At 49.7% G+C, this 19,847-nt stretch overlaps 1 protein-coding gene across 1 annotated transcript in view; it reads left to right on the top strand.

The window, feature by feature from the left end:
• Positions 1–19,221, top strand: part of LOC147422413 (isocitrate dehydrogenase [NAD] regulatory subunit 1, mitochondrial-like) — an 86,002-nt gene extending 66,781 nt beyond the window's left edge. Inside the window, exons 3-4 of the mRNA XM_086503241.1 lie at positions 18,264–18,342; positions 18,437–19,221. Coding sequence (XP_086359367.1) covers positions 18,264–18,342; positions 18,437–18,711 — 354 coding nt within the window. The 3' untranslated portion in view covers positions 18,712–19,221. The remainder of the gene's footprint in view (positions 1–18,263; positions 18,343–18,436) is intronic.
• Positions 19,222–19,847: the final 626 nt, after the last annotated feature.

Below are 19,847 nucleotides of genomic sequence, written 5' to 3'. Positions count from 1 at the left end.
ATCTGTGTTTGAGAAGGATCTTCTCTTCACCCCAGTTTTGCTCTTTTCTGTGGGCGCACCCCTTGGTAGCCTTGCGCTCACACCAAGGTTGCTTTTTCCCACCTCACGTTGATTGGCCAGCTGCTAAGTGCACGGTCCGCTCTAAATGAGTGAAAAGAGGCACAAGGGGAGGCTGGACAAGCCCTTCTTTCCTGGGATTCCTGTCACTCTTCAAAAACACGATTAGGAATCGACACGGCCAAGTGAACTTGGGTTCGTGCGACCGCAACAAGCAAAAAAAATTCTTGTGATTCTTGTGGTTCTTTCCTTGAGTGATACAGAACATTGCCAAAGCTCTGATACCAATGTAAGGTGCAGCGGAATAAATGTTTGAACTTTGCTCAAGATGAGTGCTCCGAACTGTGCTCAAGGGTTCCTTTTACTTACGGAAGGGAGAGCCTTCCATTCCTTTAGTGAGAGAGTGCAATGGACACATATAAAGTGAATGGACACCGTGAATGCAAGTGCATGACACTGAGAGATAGAGAGAGAAGAGAATACGACACCAAAGATGTTGTCAAACCCTCCTCCGAAGGCCCCACTCTCAATGGCGAGAGCAGTCTACTTATGATTGCACAAATCTCTACAATGCTTGGACTTGCCGACGATGTCGACGACGATGAGGGCGACGTTGAGACGGGCTGAAATCTGAAAACGCTAAGGGCTGAAATCTGTAAATCTTGTATCTGCTGAATTCTGTCTCTATGTCGGTGACGATGCCGATGGTGACGGTATGACGAGGACGCGCTGAAAACACAGGTGCTGAAATCCGTGTTTTTTTTTTTTTTTTAAAGAAAAAGATCCTTCTATTAGTTAATGAAAACTGCCCATAGGGCTACATCCACCTCTGCAAGAGAGGGCTACAACAAGCATGGTGGGGAGACTCTCCCAATGAAAAAACAGCATATGTACAATGGGGCTAAATCAAGAGATGGGAGGAGGGAAAAGCCACACAGGTGGACAGTAGTGCCATCTGAGCACCCCCTGGACCATGGAGTAGAACGGCCCAGGGCGCCAGAGTCGAAGGAAAGCCTAGCGGCGCTCCCGCATGCGGTCGGAGCTGCCCTGTAGTCCCTCAAGCTGTCCTTTGAGAGTATGGATCAGCTCTAGCCAAAAGTCACGAACAGTCTCTGCTAGTGGTACAAGGCGAGCCTCAAAGATGCGGAAACAACGGGCCCGCCAGATGAACCAGAGAGCTAGGCCGCTGATGAGCTCCCAACACTCCGCTCTCTCACTGCTCCACTCCTGTGGAGTAAGGTCTGTAGCAGGCTGGAGTGTAGGTCGACCCCCCTGTATCACTATCATCCTGCTGGTGGAAGATAGCTCAAACTGAAGTGCCGGGCCCGTGAGGGTGGACCAAGCCGCTGCCCCCCAAGTGTACTATCGAGCCGTGGAGAGGGCAGGCATCAGCCGAAGAACTCGTAGCCACACCTGCTGGGCCGAGGGACAGTCCCAAAGACAGTGACGCTGACTCTCCACCAACTGGTCACAGGCTGTACATGCGGCCGAGAGACCACTATGTACAAGCCAGCTCCCTACTGCTGTGGCTCTGTGTGCAACCAACCACTGGAACAAGGTGACGCGCCTCGGCTGTCTGGAGTCCCACAGCCTCTGCCAAAAAGCTGCCAAGAACTCAACTGTGAGACCCTCCTCCTGCCAATGACGTGCTGCAGCGGGGCGGGCCTCACTCTGTGCTGCAAGTATATGACGTCCAAGCCGAACAGTGTACTGAAAGAAAGGGACTCCTGGGCGGTCTGCAGAAGAGAATGGGTCCCTCCATAGCCACTCACCAGGATCCCACTGTACTCGTGCCAGTGGACAGCACTCCCAAGCCCATAGCCTCCAGTGTCCTGTCTCAAGAGCTGCTGGGTCAGGGTCTATGACGCAAGTCCTCCCACAGATGCCCACAACTCGGATCCTCTGGAAACAACACTCTGCTACCTGCGGGGCCTCTACTGCAACTCTCTGTAGTCGTCTACCACCCTGAAGCTCGAAGAACAGGGCTGGGACAGTCTCTGAGCAAGCCCTGACTGAAATGAGAACCTCCAGTCGTGTGAAGGCTCCCATCCACCAGGGTGCCACTGGCTCGAGAGGCGTGAGCCAGTCAGCTGGAACTGACTCTGAGATGTCCTGACACATGCTCTGAACCCCTCTCATTCCCTGTAGCTGGACAACCTGCACCTCCTCTGACAAACCTGTGAACTCTAGCCAGTCACCTAGAGAGCGCGTTGGACCTGCTGCCATGGGACCCCAAGAAACATGAGGCCTACTCCCAACCAAGTGGCCTCGCTGAGTGCTAACCATGGGGTTCCAGACGAGGGGCTGCCGTAGGCGCTCCTCCGTGCACGTCGACTGTCTCTGCTCTAGGCCACGTCGTAATAGCTCCCAAGAACGAAGCAGACTCACAGCGAATCGGTCCTCTAGTCTCCTGCTCAAACCAACTCGACGCAACTCTGTAAAGATCCATCTGGTCGAAGGTTGCCAAGGGCCTCCTGACTGAGGCACCCTGGCACGAAGCCTCTGCAACAAGAACTCCTTCCAGGGCTCCTCGCCTGGAAGAAGTCCTCTGACGACGAACTTCCCAAGAAGGGCTCTGCTCTGCTGTGCTGGATCAATGATCCCAAGCCCTCCCTGAGAACAAGGAAGTGTGATGACCGACCAAGCCACCTTGGCTCGGGCAATCTGAGTGTCGCGACCTGACCAAAGGAAGTTCCTGATCAGCCTCTGTACCTGGCTGATGCAAGAACTCGAGAAGATCCAGCAAGAAGTGATGTACCACATAGTCGCCAACAACACCTGGTTGGCAACTACTACTCTACCAGCCAGCGAAAGTCGGGCTGAGCTCCAATGTAACAGCTTTCTCCTGATGGACAGGAGAAGAGGAGCAATCTGCTGCTCGGGGGACAAATCCAAACCAACCTGACAACCCAAGTACCGAACTGCAGTCCCTGGAGGAATCCACCTGAAACCCTCTCCTGGCATCCAATCTGGCACAGGAGCACTACCAACCGAGAAAGCCACTGTCTTTCTCCAGTTGATCAGTGCGCCCGATGCACAGCAGAAGGTCTCCAAAGCCTGCCCACATCTGTGTAAATTGGCCTCCTGGCCCTCTAAGTACAAGGTTGAGTCGTCGGCAAACTGAGCGTCCAAAAGCTCATCTCCCCGTAGAGGGAGTGCTAAGCCCCTCAAACCAACCTGCTGTGACACCAAAAATCTGCTCATCGCCTCCGCATAGAACAGAAAGAGAAAGGGGGCAAGAGGACAACCCTGTCTGACCGATCGTGTGAGCATGAAGCGCTCACCTCTACCTCCTGCCAAAAGCACCTGACTGTGAGCCTGTCTGTACAAAGCTGACACCCCTCTGATCCAAGCCTCTGAGAAGCCCATCCTGCGTAGCGTGCCCTCTAGAAAGTCCCAGTCGACTCTGTCGTATGCCTTCTCAAAATCGAGAAGAAGAATCACAAGGTCCTCCCCACGGAGCCGTGCAAGGGCAGAAGCCTCCCAAAAAGTGAAGATGTTGTCAAGGATATTGCGTTCCTTGACAAAACCTGTCTGAGTCCCATGTATAAGGCTCTCCAAAAGTGGTTGAATCCTCAAACTCAGAGCCTTGGCAAGAATTTTGTAGGCTGAGTTGAGAATGGTGATGGGGCGCCACTGTCGAATCTCATCCAAGGAGCCACCCTCCTTTGGAATGAGGTAAATCAGGCCCTCACTCATGCTATCCGGCATCACTCCTGTGTGCAGAATGTACTGAAAGGCACTACAAAGATCTGGGCCAAGCAGGTCCCAGTACTCCAAGAAGAAGCTGGGAGTCAGCCCATCCTCACCTGGACAGCTACCACGAGGGAGGGCCCTAAGAGCCGTGTGCAGCTCCTCAAGCTGAAGAGGTAACTCAAGCCTCTGCCGCATCTCCTGAGTCACAAGACAGGGCATCTGTGCCCAAACCTGCTCCCTGCATACATCCTGTCTCTCTGACTCGGGCTCAGCCGACAGTAGCTCACGGTAAAAGTCAGTAGCGACTGCACGCATATCCTCAGGCTCACAAACAACTGACCCATCGGGTCTCCTCAACTGATTGACCTTGGCATGCGAGTGCCGAGGTCCCACTGTCTCAAAAAAACCACCTGTCACCCTGTCACCCACCTGATTCCACCGAGATGCCTGTCGATGAAAGGCAAACTCATGGCGCCTCTCTTCTGTGCAAGCAAGCTCCTGTCGAGCCTGCTGTAACTGCTCCTCCAACCATGGACTGCCTGGATGCTGCTCCTGCATCCTCTGTAGTGAAGCAGTGCCTCGTCTGAGACGCTGCTCCTCCTCTCTCGCTGCAGCCCGTCGAGCCAGAGACTCCTGGAGAAAGAAGTGGCTAAGCTGAGCTAGGCCTGAGGCCACTCTGTCTGCAGGTGGAGCCTGGCTGTCCATGCCCTCTGTCCATAGAGCCTCGACCCTCTCTCTGAGTGCTGAGTCCAACAAGACCCGCTCTGGGATGCGAAGCATCGTGCTCCCACTCCTCTGCCTATCTGCCACTGTGAGAATCACTGGTGCATGGTCCGAGAAGGATGTCCCTGCCAGGATGCCCACTGATCCCCCCAAGTCACTGAAGTGGTCACTAGTGTAGAAGCGATATATGCGCGATAGATTCACTCCTCCCACTCTGCGGTCCGATCTAGAGAAGGCAAGACTCTCTGGAGGCCTCACAAAGCCAGAATGCTGCCATGTATCCGAGACCCTCAGCGTCATACAAAACCTCTCCCAAGCTGCTAACTCGACTCCATGCACAGTAGCATGGCTGCCTCCGATCTTGTCAGAAGGGTCCTGCAACATGTTGAAGTCCCCTCCTACACACCACTGGTCAACCTGTGGCAAAGACTCAACAATCTGTGACCAAAACTCTGCACGAGCACTCGCCACATTGGGCGCATAGATGTTCAGGAAACCCACAAGGCTACCCTGAACCTGCATAGTAATCCACTGAGCCCTGCCTGGTACAATAATCCCTCTGCCCACAATGGCCTGCTGTAATGAGTCCGCAATAGTCATACATACCCCACCTTGGATGCCTCCAGGTCCAAAAGCAGCTGGCAGCTGACCAAAAGGTATCATAGCGTCCACGCAAAATCTGACCACATCGCCGAATGCGGCTCTCAGACAAATGGTGCTCCTGAAGCATAAGGAGATCAATCTCTCCTCCCACAAGGCAACGCTGAAGCTCCTGACGCAATCGGCCCCGTTGTCGTTGAAACTGGGGCCCACCTAGTCCCTGCACGTTCCACGAGACGATCCTCATGGGGAGCGAGAGAGAACAGATGCTGCCGCAGCAGCAAGACGAGCTATCTTCGAAGCAGGCTTGGATGGGGAGTAATCCGCATCCGAGCGTCCTCTAGATAGGCGAGACTGCAGTGAGTGCCTGGTCCAAGCCCAAGCAGAGCGAGCCGTGCGTAAAGCAACCTCCTCTGTCTAGGAGTCCTCATGAATGAATACATAGCAAGGCAAACACTGCGTATCAGCAAAAAAGTACACCACAATGTGTCTACATCCTGCTGAGTGTGGGGGTGTCACCGCAAACTTGGCCAGTGGCCACAACGTCTGCAGCAAATCTGTAACGCCAAGTTCTCCCATGTGGTGAGAGAACTCGAGAACCTGTGTATGCAACCATCCCACCACTGAGTCGAGGGACCACTCTGTCTTAGTCCTGCCACAGAGGGGGAAGGAGAAACCAACTGCCGAGTCCAAGGCCTCTGTCCCCCTAGCGGCGAGGAACAAAGCGTGGACTCTGAAGCAGGCTGCCTCGTGGTCTGCTGCGGAGTCGCCAAGAAAACGAGTAAACCCGTAATTGAAGAAATCCCAGCGGCGTCGGAGGTCAATGCTCGTCAAACCACGCGGGATAGCTGCAAGAGAAGATGTCTGAATCTGCAGAGGGGGCCGCATGAAGGGTTGACCCTCTCTCGCTAGGCGACTCGTGGCAAAGGCGCTGCCAAGAGATCTCCTAGCAGCCGGCGAGGGTCCAGTCTCCTGAGCCGACTGAGGTACTGAAGCAGGAGGAGGGGGAGAAGGGGCTGGGGGGGGCGGGGGAGAGGAGAAGCGGGGTGGGGCGGCAGAGACATGGGGGGGGCGAGGTGGGGGGTGAGCGGTAGCAGAGGGCGGGGGAGGGCATGAGGAGGAGGAGGGGAGATCGGAAGGCGGAGCGGCTGGCGAGGGTGAAGCGGAGGTGGAGGCTGGCGAAGGAGGCTCCTCCTACTCAAGAGGCCCAAAGCGGTTCCCCGTGGGAACCCACTGCTGCTGAGTAGGCACTTGGGGGCCACTCTGAGTGCCAGGCTGACGCTGTGGCCCCTGGCGTCGACGGCCACGGGCGTGCTACCACCCCTCCTCCGCTGGAGCCCCAGGCTCGGAGGGTGGCGCTGAATCTGTGCTCTGTGTCGCTGGCTGTGGCTGCGGCCCAGCCTTGGTAGGTTGGGGCTGAGGCTGGGGTGCGGGTCGTGGTCTCCTCCGTGGACAGGCCTTCGCTAGGTGGCCCATCTGTCTGCAAATGAAGCACTGGTTCGGGAGACCTGAGTACTCCACACTCTGTCGAAACCAACCCCCACTCACCCGAGGCAAAAGGATGACCTTCGGGAGCGTGTGGGTATCTCTGACCAAAACTCGAACTGAAGGGATGCCAGCCGCCTTGGCAGCTACTGATGCTGCCGTACGAGGTGTCTCCAGGACTGTCCCGATGGTGGAGCCAATCCTGGAGAGAAGTGGAAGGTACTCCCTCCGTAAACCCGGAAAGCAAACTGAGATGGGGATGTCTGCCTCCTCTACTAGCACATCCGAAGTCGGGTCAAAACCATGTCGCCACTGTCGAAAGTGGGCGCGTGATGCTCGGATGGCCAGTGGACTCATAGCAATGACCTTGGAAGCCATCTCGGAAGTCTCGAACTCAATCTGGTAGTACCCCCGTCCGAGAGTCTGGACATCCAAGATCTTGCCCACCTCTGAGAGAAGGCGGGCCTGGAGAAGGTCTCGCAGCCCTCCTCTGCTAGGTCGAGTGCCGAGAACCTTGTAGATGACCGAAGTCGCCTGCAATCTCTCTACCTCTGCGGCAAGGCTCGCTTGCTCTGTAGGCGAGAGAGCAAGTCGAATGGTGGGCTCAGCGGGGTCGGGCGAGGGGGCTTCGGGGTCGGGCGAGGGGGCTTCATCAGAGTCCCTCTGTGGCGAAGCTGGAGCCTCCATTTGTGTCTGCTGCTGTAGGGGAGGGGCGGAGAAACGTAGTCGAAAAACGAAGCTTTTGCAGGACCGAACCCGTCACTGGTACTGGCGAGGCCCGACAAGCAGGATGGCCGTCGTGAGGTAGGATTGAGAGGCGGGGCTGGGGGGCTGAGGCAAAAAACGGGGCGGCAGGCGGGAGTGGGGGAAAGCTGGCGAGCAGGTGGGCAGGGCGGGCATAGGGCTGCGGGCAGGCTGGGCAGCGCGCTGGCGTACGCGCAGCAGGTGCGGGCGGCGAGGGCAGGGGGGAATGGGCAGCGGTGGCGCGCGAGGGCAGGGGGGGAGGGGCAGGGGGAGGTTGCGATGGCGAGTGGGTAGCGCAACAGCAGCAGCGAGCTACGAAATCCGTGTTTTCTGGGCTGAAATTGCAAACTTCGATGGATCCCACCGTGCGGCGAGGAACTGCTGTGGGAAGGTGAGATCTGCGAGGTTTGGAACTTCTTCTGCGAGTGCTAAAGGCTGAAAACTGAAAACGCTGGTACTTAAAGAGGTTCCGTCGCGAAGATCTGCAAAAATGCTGGCTTGTCTGGCAGATCCAAAAACGCTAGGGCTGATCTTTGTGCTGATGCAAAAACGCTGTGGTTCTGCGGTGGGAAACTGCTAACGCTAGGGCTGATTTGTTCCTTGCTGTTGCCGGGTTGATGCAGATGCAAAAACGCTGGCTGATCCGGGTTCTTGTCCAGAAAACGCTAGCTTTGCTACAGTGATGCAAAAACGCTAGGCCTCTTGGGTTCTGCTGAGAAGTTGCTTGTTGAGCTTGTGCTCTTGCTGCCTCTTCTACTAGAAAGTGCTAGCGCTAGGTTTTTATTTATACAAACTTAGCAAAATTGCCCTACCTACTTTCCAACAAAAGTCACTTAAAAATAATAAGTAAAAATGTCAAAAATAGGGAAAATAGGTCTATGCACTGTAAAAATGCTACTGACGGGATCTGACTGGAATCTGATGGTCATGCTGTGTGGAACCAGAGGATATGCATCTAATCCAGAGTTACTGGGGAACGGATTCTAGAGGCCTTGGAACGCCGTTCCGGTGTTCAGGTCGGCTAGGAGTGTAGGGAACGTTCGGGAACGGACGGACGTTCTAGCAGGTAGCCTGTGACCGGAACGGCAGGGCAGGAACGATCGGGAACGGTCGGAACGGCAGCCAATGGCTATAAACGGCTGTTTTTTTAAGTTTTAAAAATTTTGACTGTTTGGGGCAGCAACATCTACTTACAGTGCCCACCTCCATAGCTTATATAATAGCCGCTTCTACCCCCATTCCTCACAAATACATCAAGGTTGAAGGCCAAGCTCTCCACCTCTCTCTCTCTCTCTCTCTCTTAGGCTAACCCTCAAGGCTCAAGGTTGAAGGCTCAAGCCTCAAGCTCTCCATCTCTCTCTCTCTCTCTCTCTCTCTCTCTCTCTCTCTCTCTCTCTCTCTCTTTGGCTAACCCTCAAGGCTCAAGGCTCAACTTTCAAGCTCTCCTCTCGGTCTCAACTTTCAAGAGGTGAAGCCTCTCTCAAGCTCTCTATCTCAAGTTTCAACTTCTCATTGCTCAAGGCTCAAGCCTCTCTCTCTCTCTCTCTCTCTCTCTCTCTCTCTCTCTCTCTCTCTCTCTCTCTCTCTCTCTCTCTCTCTCGGATAATTCCATGGCCTCTTCTTCTCGTACAACCCCCTCCGTTCATGCGGGCAACACTCAAAAGGCGAAGGAATGGTCGTGGTGGGATGAAGTGACCTCCGAGGGCACCTTGTCGACGGCGGGAGATTCTCGTGCATGGGCATGCAAGCTATGCTCTTACACGTGGAAAGGGGGGCATGACAAAGTGAGGACACACTTTCTTGGAGTGGCGGGACATGAGGTGAGATTTTGCACCAACGTAACCATCGAGAAGAGGAAGGAGCTCGAGGAAAAGGATCGGTAATTCAACCATAAAGCCAAGCCCGCACGCAAAGGTATTGATCCAAAGACTCATTTTCCCTTCTTTCTCTCTACCCGGTGTAGGTGTTGGTGCATCTTCACAAGGTCCAATTCGTCGCCAAAGGACCCTTGCCACCTCTTGGGACCCAAAGAAGAAGGAAGAGGTGGATGCGACCGTGGCCCGATTCTTCTATCACGACCATATTCCATTTGTCACGGCGAGGTATGTTCATTGTTTTATGATTTATCAATCTTCTCCCTTATTTCTTCCGTTATCGTCGTTTCCACCTTTTTGATACTAACCTCTTCTATGTTTGATCGAAATAGGTCGGAGTATTGGAAAGTCATGGTGCAACGGATAGGAGAGTATGGCACCGGCTATGTGCCGCCATCTTAAGAGGCTCTCCGAACCACTTTGCTCGATCGAGAGAAGGCTATCGTGGAGCAAGCAACCCTCAATATTCAGTGTCTTTGGGCAAAACATGGCATTTCCCTCATTGCCGATAGGAGGAGCGATACAAGGAAGAGATCTATCCATGGTCTCGTCGCATACTCGAGTGGAGAGATGTACTTTGTGCACTCTCATGATGCCACCAAGAGTGGCAAGTCTGCCGGTGTCCTCTCTGCAGAGTAGACAACGGCCATAGAAACAATCGGTGAGCAACATGTGGTGGCCTTTGTCACAGATGGGGAGGCATCAAACAGGGCAGCAACAGCTATTATGGAGGGTCACTATCCGCATGTGACAGTGTGCTTTTGCATGGCACACTGCTTGAACAATCTTCTAAAAGACATCGGCAAGCTAGACTGGATCGCTCCAGTCATTGCTGATGCAGTGAAGATTGTTACTTTCATCAACAATCACAATTTGGTTCGGAGTGAGTATCTCAAGAGGTCGGGCGGCAAAGTGCTTCTAAAGTATTCAGACACCCGCTTCGCATTCAACTTTCTTCTTATGCGTAGTCTGTCTGAATGTCAAAATGCGGTCCGACAGGTCTTCATCAGTGATGAGTTCACCACCTCTCCCTATGTAAAGATAGTTACAGGGATTTTGTGCAAGGATAAGGCAAAGGATCTTGAGTTCTGGAAGGAGCTCAAGAGTCTAGACGCACAGGTAAAACTGGTGGTTCATTTGCTTCAAGTTCTGGATGGCATGGATCCTTGCATTGGCAAGATTTATGAGACAATGGACCGCATGATTGAGCAGCTTGCACAACTTGAGCCGAACGCAGAGCCATATGAGGAGATCCATGCGCTTTGCAGCTCGAGGTGGAATTCATATGCCTCTCCTTTACACGGGGCAGCGTACATGGTGGATCTAGAGTTTCAAGGTGTAGGGCAAGAGACAGATAGGGAAGTCATGAACCAATTTACAGAGATCTTAAACAAGATGGTTCTAGAGAGAGATGGGCGACGCATTGTCAGAGATCAGTTGAGACAGTACAGAGAGATGCGGGGGTCATTTGACAGTCCAGATGCTCAGATTGATCGCAAGAAGATAGGTTCAGTGCTATGGTGGGAGGACTATGGCTATGATGGCCCTGAGCTTCAGAGATTGGCGATCCGTATTCTCAGCCAGTCAGTTAGTACCTCATGCTTGGAGCAATTGTGGAGTACCTTTAGCCACATTGCTTCCAAGAAGAGGAATCGGCTTGGAGTGGAGAAGGCTAATGATCTTGTCTTCGTCAGCGCAAATTTGAAAATGCTTTGCAAGAGTACAGACAAACAGAGAGATCCTTTTACACAGTGGGAGATGGAGCAAGAGGCCTCAGGCAGGTGGAGATGCACATCCACCAACACCAGGTACTTCATCCATGGGTGAGATCGAGCCGGGCCTAGAGCTCGATGATGAGGAATGAGAGGATGTGCATGATTTACAGCCGGCTACTACAGATTGGGAGGCCTCTCAGGCTAGTGGCTCTTGAGTGTTGAGTCTTTGCCATTTATCCTTACCTTTTTGTATGGCTGCTTGAGCCTTGCCCTCTTTGCCATTTATAGCTACTAGCATCTTTATGGTATTTGTCACCTTCAGTCTTTTGGTATTGTGGTCATTGGTTTGCCCCCCCTTGGTTTTTAAAATTTTTGTAGCACCTTGGCGGCCCTTGAGGCTTGTTAGCTATAATTAATTCCAAATTGTTATCTCTGACTACTACTCTTGCAATTATTTGAGAGCATTGTGTATGGGCATTGTGTTTGCTCAATGTCGTATATGTGCTATGTACTCTGGGCGCTGCACATCCCAATCAAGTCATAATAAGGTTGAATGGTCTTCGAATCATGTTTTTTGTGGGTATTAGAGTCAAAGGACTCTAGTACTACTTGTATTTAAACACATAACGCTAAAAAAAACAATATCTGGATGTTTTTTTAGCTTCCCGTTCCGCGCCGTTCCTGTTCCGGGCCCATTCCCGTTCCCCTGTTGTGCATGGAGGCCCATCGCTGTTCTCGTTCTGCGTTCCGGGTAACTCTGATCTAATCTAAGTGTCTGGACATGCACGGTCTGCAAACAGACTCACAAAAGTGCCAGATCACTTTCTATTCTAGACTGACTTGATTGAACTGAACCCTGGTCATACTGTAGCTTGTCCATGGACACATAGGGTTGGATGTGTCACGTGACATCCTTGCTCTTGGTGCATGGAGTTGGAGGTGGAGGCATAGAGCTTTGAGGTGATGAAGGAGCATGGGTATGATAAAAGCTCGAGACGGAAAAGTACTTTGCATACCTTGCATAGGAGGGGCTGTCAATAAAGGTGGCATATAGTATGGATGGCCACAGGGAGAAACCATGTTGGACGCAGGTGCTGGTCCTTGTTGAAGAGTAGGACCAAGACTTTGCTGTATTTGTCCCAATCCCTTGAGGTAGTAGCAGTCCTTGTCTTCATGTCCAGACTTTTCATAGAAGTGGCAGTAAACCCGAAGGGGGCATTCATGTGGAGGGTGCCCTGGAGAGCGGCATGAGCTACACCAAACCATAGCCTTAGTCTCCTGCTGAGACTTGAGCTCTTCTAGCTCGCGCTTGATCTGTTCCAATGCCTCGTGATTTGGAGGCTTCTCATGTCTAAGAGAGAAGGACCTCTCCTCTTGAAGAGCTCGCTGTACTTTAGGGCTTCCAGTTCCCAGCGTAAAGAAGTTAACGGATCAGAAGGACTTTCCGAAAACACTAAGGGGGTCTCTACCTCAGGGGAGTTGGTGAACAGCTTCCTAGCTCCCTCTATCCTAGTAGCAGCCGCGATAAACTCCTCCAAAGTGGCGTCAAGTCGGAGACTTTCTCGGAGTTTTTGCTGGGAGGTTTGGGAAGAGCCTTCTCCACCCACTTCTTAACTATAAATTCACCCGGTTGTTGAGGAAGCTTGGCCACGAGAGACTTTGTTCTGGTCATGAGCTCTGCAAAAGTCTCATTTGGTTGGAGCATCAGGTTTGCCAACTCATCCAGGACCTTCTCTTGGAAGACCCCCGGTCTGAAAGCTTCACAAAACTGTTGTCCTAAAGTGGCCCAAGTTGCAAAGTGGTTCTCTGCAAACCGACTGTACCACTTGTCTGCTAAGCCATCCAAGGTAGATGGAAAGAGCACCAAATAAGCATCTTCTCTATTAAGACCACGACCTCTACAGAGAGATACAAACCTCCTTGCATGGTCGTCTGCATCTTCTGAGGAGAGTCCCTTGAAAGTAGGAAACTTGATGTTTATCTTTGCCAAAACACTGGTCAACTCCTCCATGGCCTCTTGCTCAGGAGCTTGTTGCTCAATAGATTGCTATAACAAAATGGGAGAGAGCTTTATTGAGAAAGGTGACCTGGAAAATGTAGAACCGGACGGAGGAATGAATGATGCCGTATGTGGAGGTATGGGTGATGAGGTTGGTGGACTTCTACTAGGTACCAAGGGTTGACGCCTTTAGTGGTAGGACTTCAGAGACCCAGTAATGCGCTTTGACGCTCTAATGACCGCCTTGTATGTGTCATGCAGTAACCACAAACCCAACCAAGCTTTGGACAAGAAGACATTGAATTGGCTGAACACCGGTCTAGACTCTACTAGACCAGGGTGAGTGACTAGACCACCTGGTCGGACCAAGGACGAGGAAGGACTAGACCAGGACGAGAGCTGGTTGGACTAGGGCAAGAGAGGACCAGACGAGCAGGGCGAGGGACTAGGTCACCTAGACTAAGCTGTCTAGGTGAAACTGGACCAGACCAGTAGGTTGCACTGTGCAAGGCGAAGTAGGCGAGGCTAGGTAAAACCAGCTAGCTCCTCGATGAGACAGTGTGAACTGACTTTTGAGGCACCAAGTTTTTAGCAAACTTGCTTTTGGAGTACCTGCTTCTAACAGAGTTGCTTTTTCCCACGGACAAGAAGTTGGTTGGCACTGGAATTCAAGTAGTAAAAGGGTGCCTAGGCTCAGTTCAAAGTCATCCAGGTTCCCTCGTCGCACTTTATAAATCGGTGGATACTACGAAACTAACTCAATAGAGGCACAATGTCAAGGTGGGATCACCAAGAGAGAATCACCCGAGAACTCGGCTACATTGCATTTTTTGACGTGGTCCCAATGGTGAAAGATGGTCAGATGACTAGTGAGGGTTCAATGGAAGCATCTCCTAAAATTTAGGGAACTACTATTTTGGGCCATGAAATCTGTTCGCGTCATTAGCTTCAGAATGACAAGGGGAACATTTTATTACTTTGCTGTAAAGTCAATTAAGCAACCAGTTGAGAGATTTTTAAGCGGGAAGCCCAATGCGGAGAAATTGCATGCATGAATGCCAAGTGGCACTTTTTGGCCAATTTACCAAGTTTAGGAGAACAGAACTCGTAACTGACTTTTTGAAGCAGTTTTGGAGGTTGATAACTCTGATTTTTAGCCATTTCTCTGCATTTTTGAGCTTCCCATAACTTTACCTAGGACCAAGTAGCTCATTTTCAACATTGGAAGGCATCAGATGTGTGTTTACAGGGTTGTTTTGCACCGTTTTTAGCGATATGCAACTTTTGGCAGCCATGGAACTCTTCCCCTTTTGTATCTATTTGTTCATAGATGCATTACAGGTCAAGCGCAAAAGAGGGGGACGCTTGATTTATGCGGGGGGGATGCTTCATTGAGAACCTGTCTCACAGGTTAAGAGCTATTGTGTGCAAGCTTTCCCTCTCATGTACAGTCTAGTGCAAGAAGTGTGATGTCCTGCACACTCTACATTGCTCTCTCTCCCCCCTACGTGCAGTGCCTCTTTGAGTAGGAACAGGAGTAGCTAACTACTACAAAAGCAGGCACCGGTGAGGGTGATAATCTCACCTTACAGGTGCATTTTCAGCGTTGGTTATGCGTTGTTTTTGGACTGTTTTGCAGCCGTATGGATGCCAGAAGCATTGGGAACAGTGCCCCATTGTTAGAGGACAGTTGTGAGACTGTTTAGGTGTGAAAATAGGGTAAAAACCAGTAAATACAATGAGCTGTAATTGTTGTTTTTGGGCTGAAAACAGTAATGAGCGCGCGGCGATGTGTGCAAGTGATAGAGCACGCGAAGATGTGCAGGCCTTGAGGCTTGAAGCGGAGGCACTGTGCTGTAGAAGGGAAGCACTAGCAGAACGAAGAGGGAGAGAGAGAGAGCTCACGTTTTTGGGGAAAACTCAATAAGTGAGTTTTGGGTTTTCCCACTTTTATTATAAGTGACCTTTAAAAAATGTGATATTGAACCTGGACAAAGTATAAAAATGTACAAAAAGGGGTTATTTAGGCCTTTAACCCAACAACCTCCCACTTAAAGGCATAAATGATGCCTTTAAGTTAACCAACTCCCACAAGCTGTATGCAATGCTCATGTTGAGCCTTAGCAAGACTCTTGGTGAGAACATGTGCAGGGTTATCTTGTGGGTGAATCTTAGTCAAGGTGACTAGACCATCCTCCAATACCTGTCGTATGAAGTGGTATCGCACATCAATGTGCTTTGTCCGTGCATGAAACATGGCATTCTTGGCCAAATAGACAGCACTCTTGCTATCACATCCCGAGAGAGGAGTACTAGTAGCAGGCATACCAAGCTCTTTGACAAGTCTGCCCAACCATATAGCCTCTTTAGAAGCCTCAGTGGCTGAAATATATTCAACCTCAGTAGTACTCAATGCCACAATTTTCTGTAGTCGTGAACACCAAGAGACAGCACCACGAGCAATAGCAAACACATAGCCACTAGTGGACTTCTTGGTATCCAAGTCACTTGCCATATCTGCATCACAATAGCCCTACAACTTCAGGTCACTTTTGCCATAGCATATACACCTAGATTGTGTACCTGACAAGTATCTCAAAATGCATTTCACAGCTTCCCAATGTGCTTTTCCGGGATTGGACATATATCTACTAACAACTCCCATCGCATGGGCAATGTCAGGACGAGTGGCAACCATAGCATACATAAGAGAACCACAAGCTGACGCATAAGGGATTCCCTTAATAGCATTCACTGCCACGTCATCCTTTGGGCAATCGGCTTTGCTAAGTTTTGTGTGTGGAGGTAAAGGTACTCCAAGTGACTTAGCTTCAGCCATGTTAAACCTGTCAAGTACTTTTGCAATGTACCTTTCTTGAGATAAAAACAACAACTTCAGCTTTCTATCTCTTTTAATACGCATGCCCAAGATGTGCTCAGCATCACCTAAATCCTTCATTACAAAAGCTGAATTCAGCTGACGTTTAAGAGCATCAATGGTAGACTTATGCTTCCCAGCAATCAACATATCATCTACATATAGCACAAGGATTATAGGACTTCCATCATTATCCTTCTTTGTATACAAACAATGGTCTGAATGGCTGCGTTTAAAGCCTTGAGACAACATAAAAGTATCAAACTTTTTGTACCACTGACGTGATGACTGCCTCAAACCATACAGTGCCCTTCTTAGTTTGCATACAGGTTCCTTTCTATCAGGAACTACAAAACCCTCGGGTTGCTTCATGTAGATATCTTCATCAATGTCACCATGAAGAAAAGCTGTTTTTACATCCATTTGATTCAATTCTAAGGCAAGCACTGCAGCGAGAGCAAAAAGGACACGCAATGTTGTAAGCTTTACAACAAGAGAAAAGATCTCTTGAAAGTCAATCCCCTCTTTCTGTGCATACCCTTTGGCAACTAACCTTGCTTTATACTTGGGCTTTCCATCAACACAGTTGACCTTGTAAACCCATTTGTTAGGAAGAGCCTTTCTTCCTTTAGGCAATGGCACAAGATCCCAAGTATTGTTTGCATGCAAAGATTTGATTTCCTCTTGCATCGCAAGCTCCCACTTACTGCTTAACTCACATGATTTTGCCTCTTTATATGTAAGAGGCTCTCCCTCATTTTGTCAACATAACATGATGCAAAGAGGGGTCAAAGCGCTGTATCAACCTTCTGACACGAGTTGACCTGCGTACCCAATGATCTACATTCGCAGGCACGGGTTCTACATCAAGAGGCAACTCATTTTTAGCATGCTCATGCTGCTGAAAATCATTTTCAGCCATGACAGGTGGCTGTCCATCCTCATTTGGAGCATCTAAATCATGTCCTACCTCTTCTGGCTCAAGGTTAACCGGTTGATTATCAATTTCAGCTTGCGGTAATGCATCCTGAGGCTCTTTTTCAACATCAATAGGTGGCAAGAGAGGCTGAAATTTGACCGATTTCTTGTCAATTTCAGAAGATGTAGCATTTTTCAGCAATTTAGCTTCATTGAACACTACATCTCGGTTGCGTACTACCCTCTTAAACTGAGGCAACCATATCCTGTAGCCCATTTCACCCTCTTCCCCATAACCTAGGAAGAGTCCTTGGATGGACTTGGCATCTAGCTTTGTCCTCAAGTCATTACGAACATGGACAAAAGCCTCGCAGCCAAACACTCTCAAATGATCATAAGAGGTAGGTTTGCCAGACCAAACCTCCTCTGGAATGTCATTTTTTAGCGTACTGTTAGGAGAGCGATTGCATACATGAAGTGCAGTTTTCAAAGCCATGGACAACATGCAACGCACTCTCTCACATAAAGTACGGTTATACCTCTCAGCCACACCATTAGAAGAGTAAGCCTATCTAGGAGACTGTTGAACAAGGGTCTGATCAAAAACCCGACTCGAATGCAAACTCTCTGATATGAGTGAATTGCCACTCGCATCATCTCGACCATGCCACAACAATTCATTTGTGACTATTTTCCAATCAGCTACAAGACTGGAAGGAAGGGGGCATCCAGGTATCGTGGCTTCAAATTTACCAAAAACTACATCCCAGTATGAAGGTTGCCAATGGCCAAAAGTTCGTGTAGAAACCGCACGAGAACACAAAAGCGCAAACATTTGCGTCCAGGTTTTTTTTTTTTGATCTACTGGTACCAAAACAAGGTGGCCTTCCTTGTAGTAACATGTGAACACAAATGAAGAATATTCAGACCACCACAACACTTTGGAGTACATAACTTATCCATAGCGAGCAATCGTAGGCCTTTTTTTTTTTGGGAGCAAGTAGACGAAAAATGCCCCAAAATCCGAGCCTTGAAGCAAAGAAGTCGCAGACAGAGTCAACAAGCAAAGAAGTTGCAGACAGAGTCAACAAGCATACATGCAGCAACCGAAGAAAACTTCTGAGGAAAGAAAAACAGCAGAAAGCAAAGAACACGACGGAGGACATAGAGGGAGGCGGCGAAGTTGCAAGCAAGGGGAGAGGGGAAGGAGGATTTGCTCTTGGAGCTTCCAAGATCTGTCAGGACGTCACAGCAGCAGCGTCCACAGCAGGGGCAGTGCGCACCGCGAATGTAGGAGGGGGATGGGGTTGGCGGAAGCAGAGCCGCAGGAAGCTCGATAATTCTAGCACGCACGACCCCGCCCCTGCGCCCCCCTCTCTCTCTCTCTCTCTCTCTGGGGTCTTTGTCAAAGCGCAAGGGATCGTCTGCAGCACCTTTGACTGTTCTTAGAGAGAGTATGGGGCTCAGAGGAAGTGGTGAATGTATGAGTTGATAGGATTTTCATTAATGCTCTTTGTTATTCAATGAGAAGTGATCTATGAGTTTAAACAATGAGATGTTCACTGGGCTTGCAGGTGACCCCAAACTTGTATGGCAACCTTGTGGCAAACACAGCAGCTGGTATAGCGGGTGGAACAGGTGTAATGCCAGGAGGTAAGGCAATTCATCCCTTTTGATCTGTTCGTGTAATAGCAATGGGTCTGATTAGTTTCTGGATTTGTGGCCTATTACCATTGTTTTGATGCAGGAAATGTTGGAGCAGAGCATGCCATATTTGAACAGGGAGCCTCAGCAGGGAATGTCGGGAATGAGAAGCTTGTTCAACAGAAGAGAGCAAATCCGATCGCACTCCTGCTCTCTTCATCTATGCTATTACGACATCTTCAGTTCCCTGCGTTTGCGGATAGATTGGAGCAGGCTGTTATGCTTGTGATCAAAGAGGGTGTCCATCGCACTAAGGATATGGGTGGAAATAGTACCACACAAGAGATGGTCGATGCAGTGATTGAGAAATTGGGATAAGGAACATTCTGTTCGGGAAGACCAAGAGATAACTATGGTCTGTTTTTTGTTATTTGTCTCCGATTCGGATATATTGAGGACAGAGGCCCAGAATAAGATCATCCTCTTGGGTTAGTTCCAATCTCTACAAAAGTTGACCCACAAGTGCGACTAACCGTTGTTTTTCTAGTGTATGATAGAGGTTATGAAAACAAGTTTCTTGGGTCACCAGGTTCCCTTGTATAACATCTTATTTACAGCCGACAAGTGTTTCCTTGAGCTATTTAGAGGATCTCATGCACCTATGGGACAGTGAATAAGTGCGGTTTTGTACATGTCGTTACAAGCTAGATTTAAAAGTAGGCCTCTTAAATTTTTTTGAAGGTCATCACAGTACCTATAAGAGCATGAGATGAGGATTTGTGTGGACTAAAGGAAACTCAATGCAGCCACAATTGGACAAATGTGGCCATTTCATTGCTATACCATTTTCTTAAAAGTCATGAATAAACATGCGTGAGTTTGACGTTCGATGCACAAATGTTGAAGGATTTCCTAGATGGCTCACTGGGTCTTTTAGCCCAATGGTGCCTCGGTGTCCCTTAATATAAAGTTTTAGTATTGCTTGCAAGTGCTTTTCATTATTTGTCTGCGTAATTTTGGTGCTCTCTACGTTAGAGCTCACCTAAGATTTATCAAAATGCTTGCATCCAACAAGATGATGTGTTTGGAGGCATGGTATCGGTACGATTAGTTTGCATATTGTAGGATTGACAATATATTGTTGTAAGGGTTGACACCATGAGTACCAACATTCAACATCAAGAAGAGGGTTTTGTGGCCTTGAGCTAGTTCACACTATAATGTTAAAATAAAGATGCTCTCTCTCTCTCTCTCTCTCTCTCTCTCTCTCTCTCTCTCTCTCTCTCGGGATGGTTTCCTACGATGTTAAAACTTTCCTCTTTCTTCTTTGTGTGTGTGTGAGAGAGGGGGGGAAATCTTCAAGGTATCAAGCTGTAAATGTTGAAATGAACTATCAAGGAAACGCATTGTTAAATACAGTATATTTGAGCTTTGAAATATGTCTTTTTAGTATGAGTCCAAATCTCTCTCTCTCTCTCTCTCTCTCTCTCTCTCTCTCTCTCTCTCTCTTAAGA

Source organism: Adiantum capillus-veneris, chromosome 27 (assembly GCF_014529385.1).
Source record: "Adiantum capillus-veneris isolate H3 chromosome 27, ASM1452938v2, whole genome shotgun sequence".
NCBI classification, from domain to species: domain Eukaryota; kingdom Viridiplantae; phylum Streptophyta; class Polypodiopsida; order Polypodiales; family Pteridaceae; genus Adiantum; species Adiantum capillus-veneris.
Note: the sequence above shows the minus strand (reverse complement) of the source record. Positions and strands in the feature narration are given on the sequence as shown.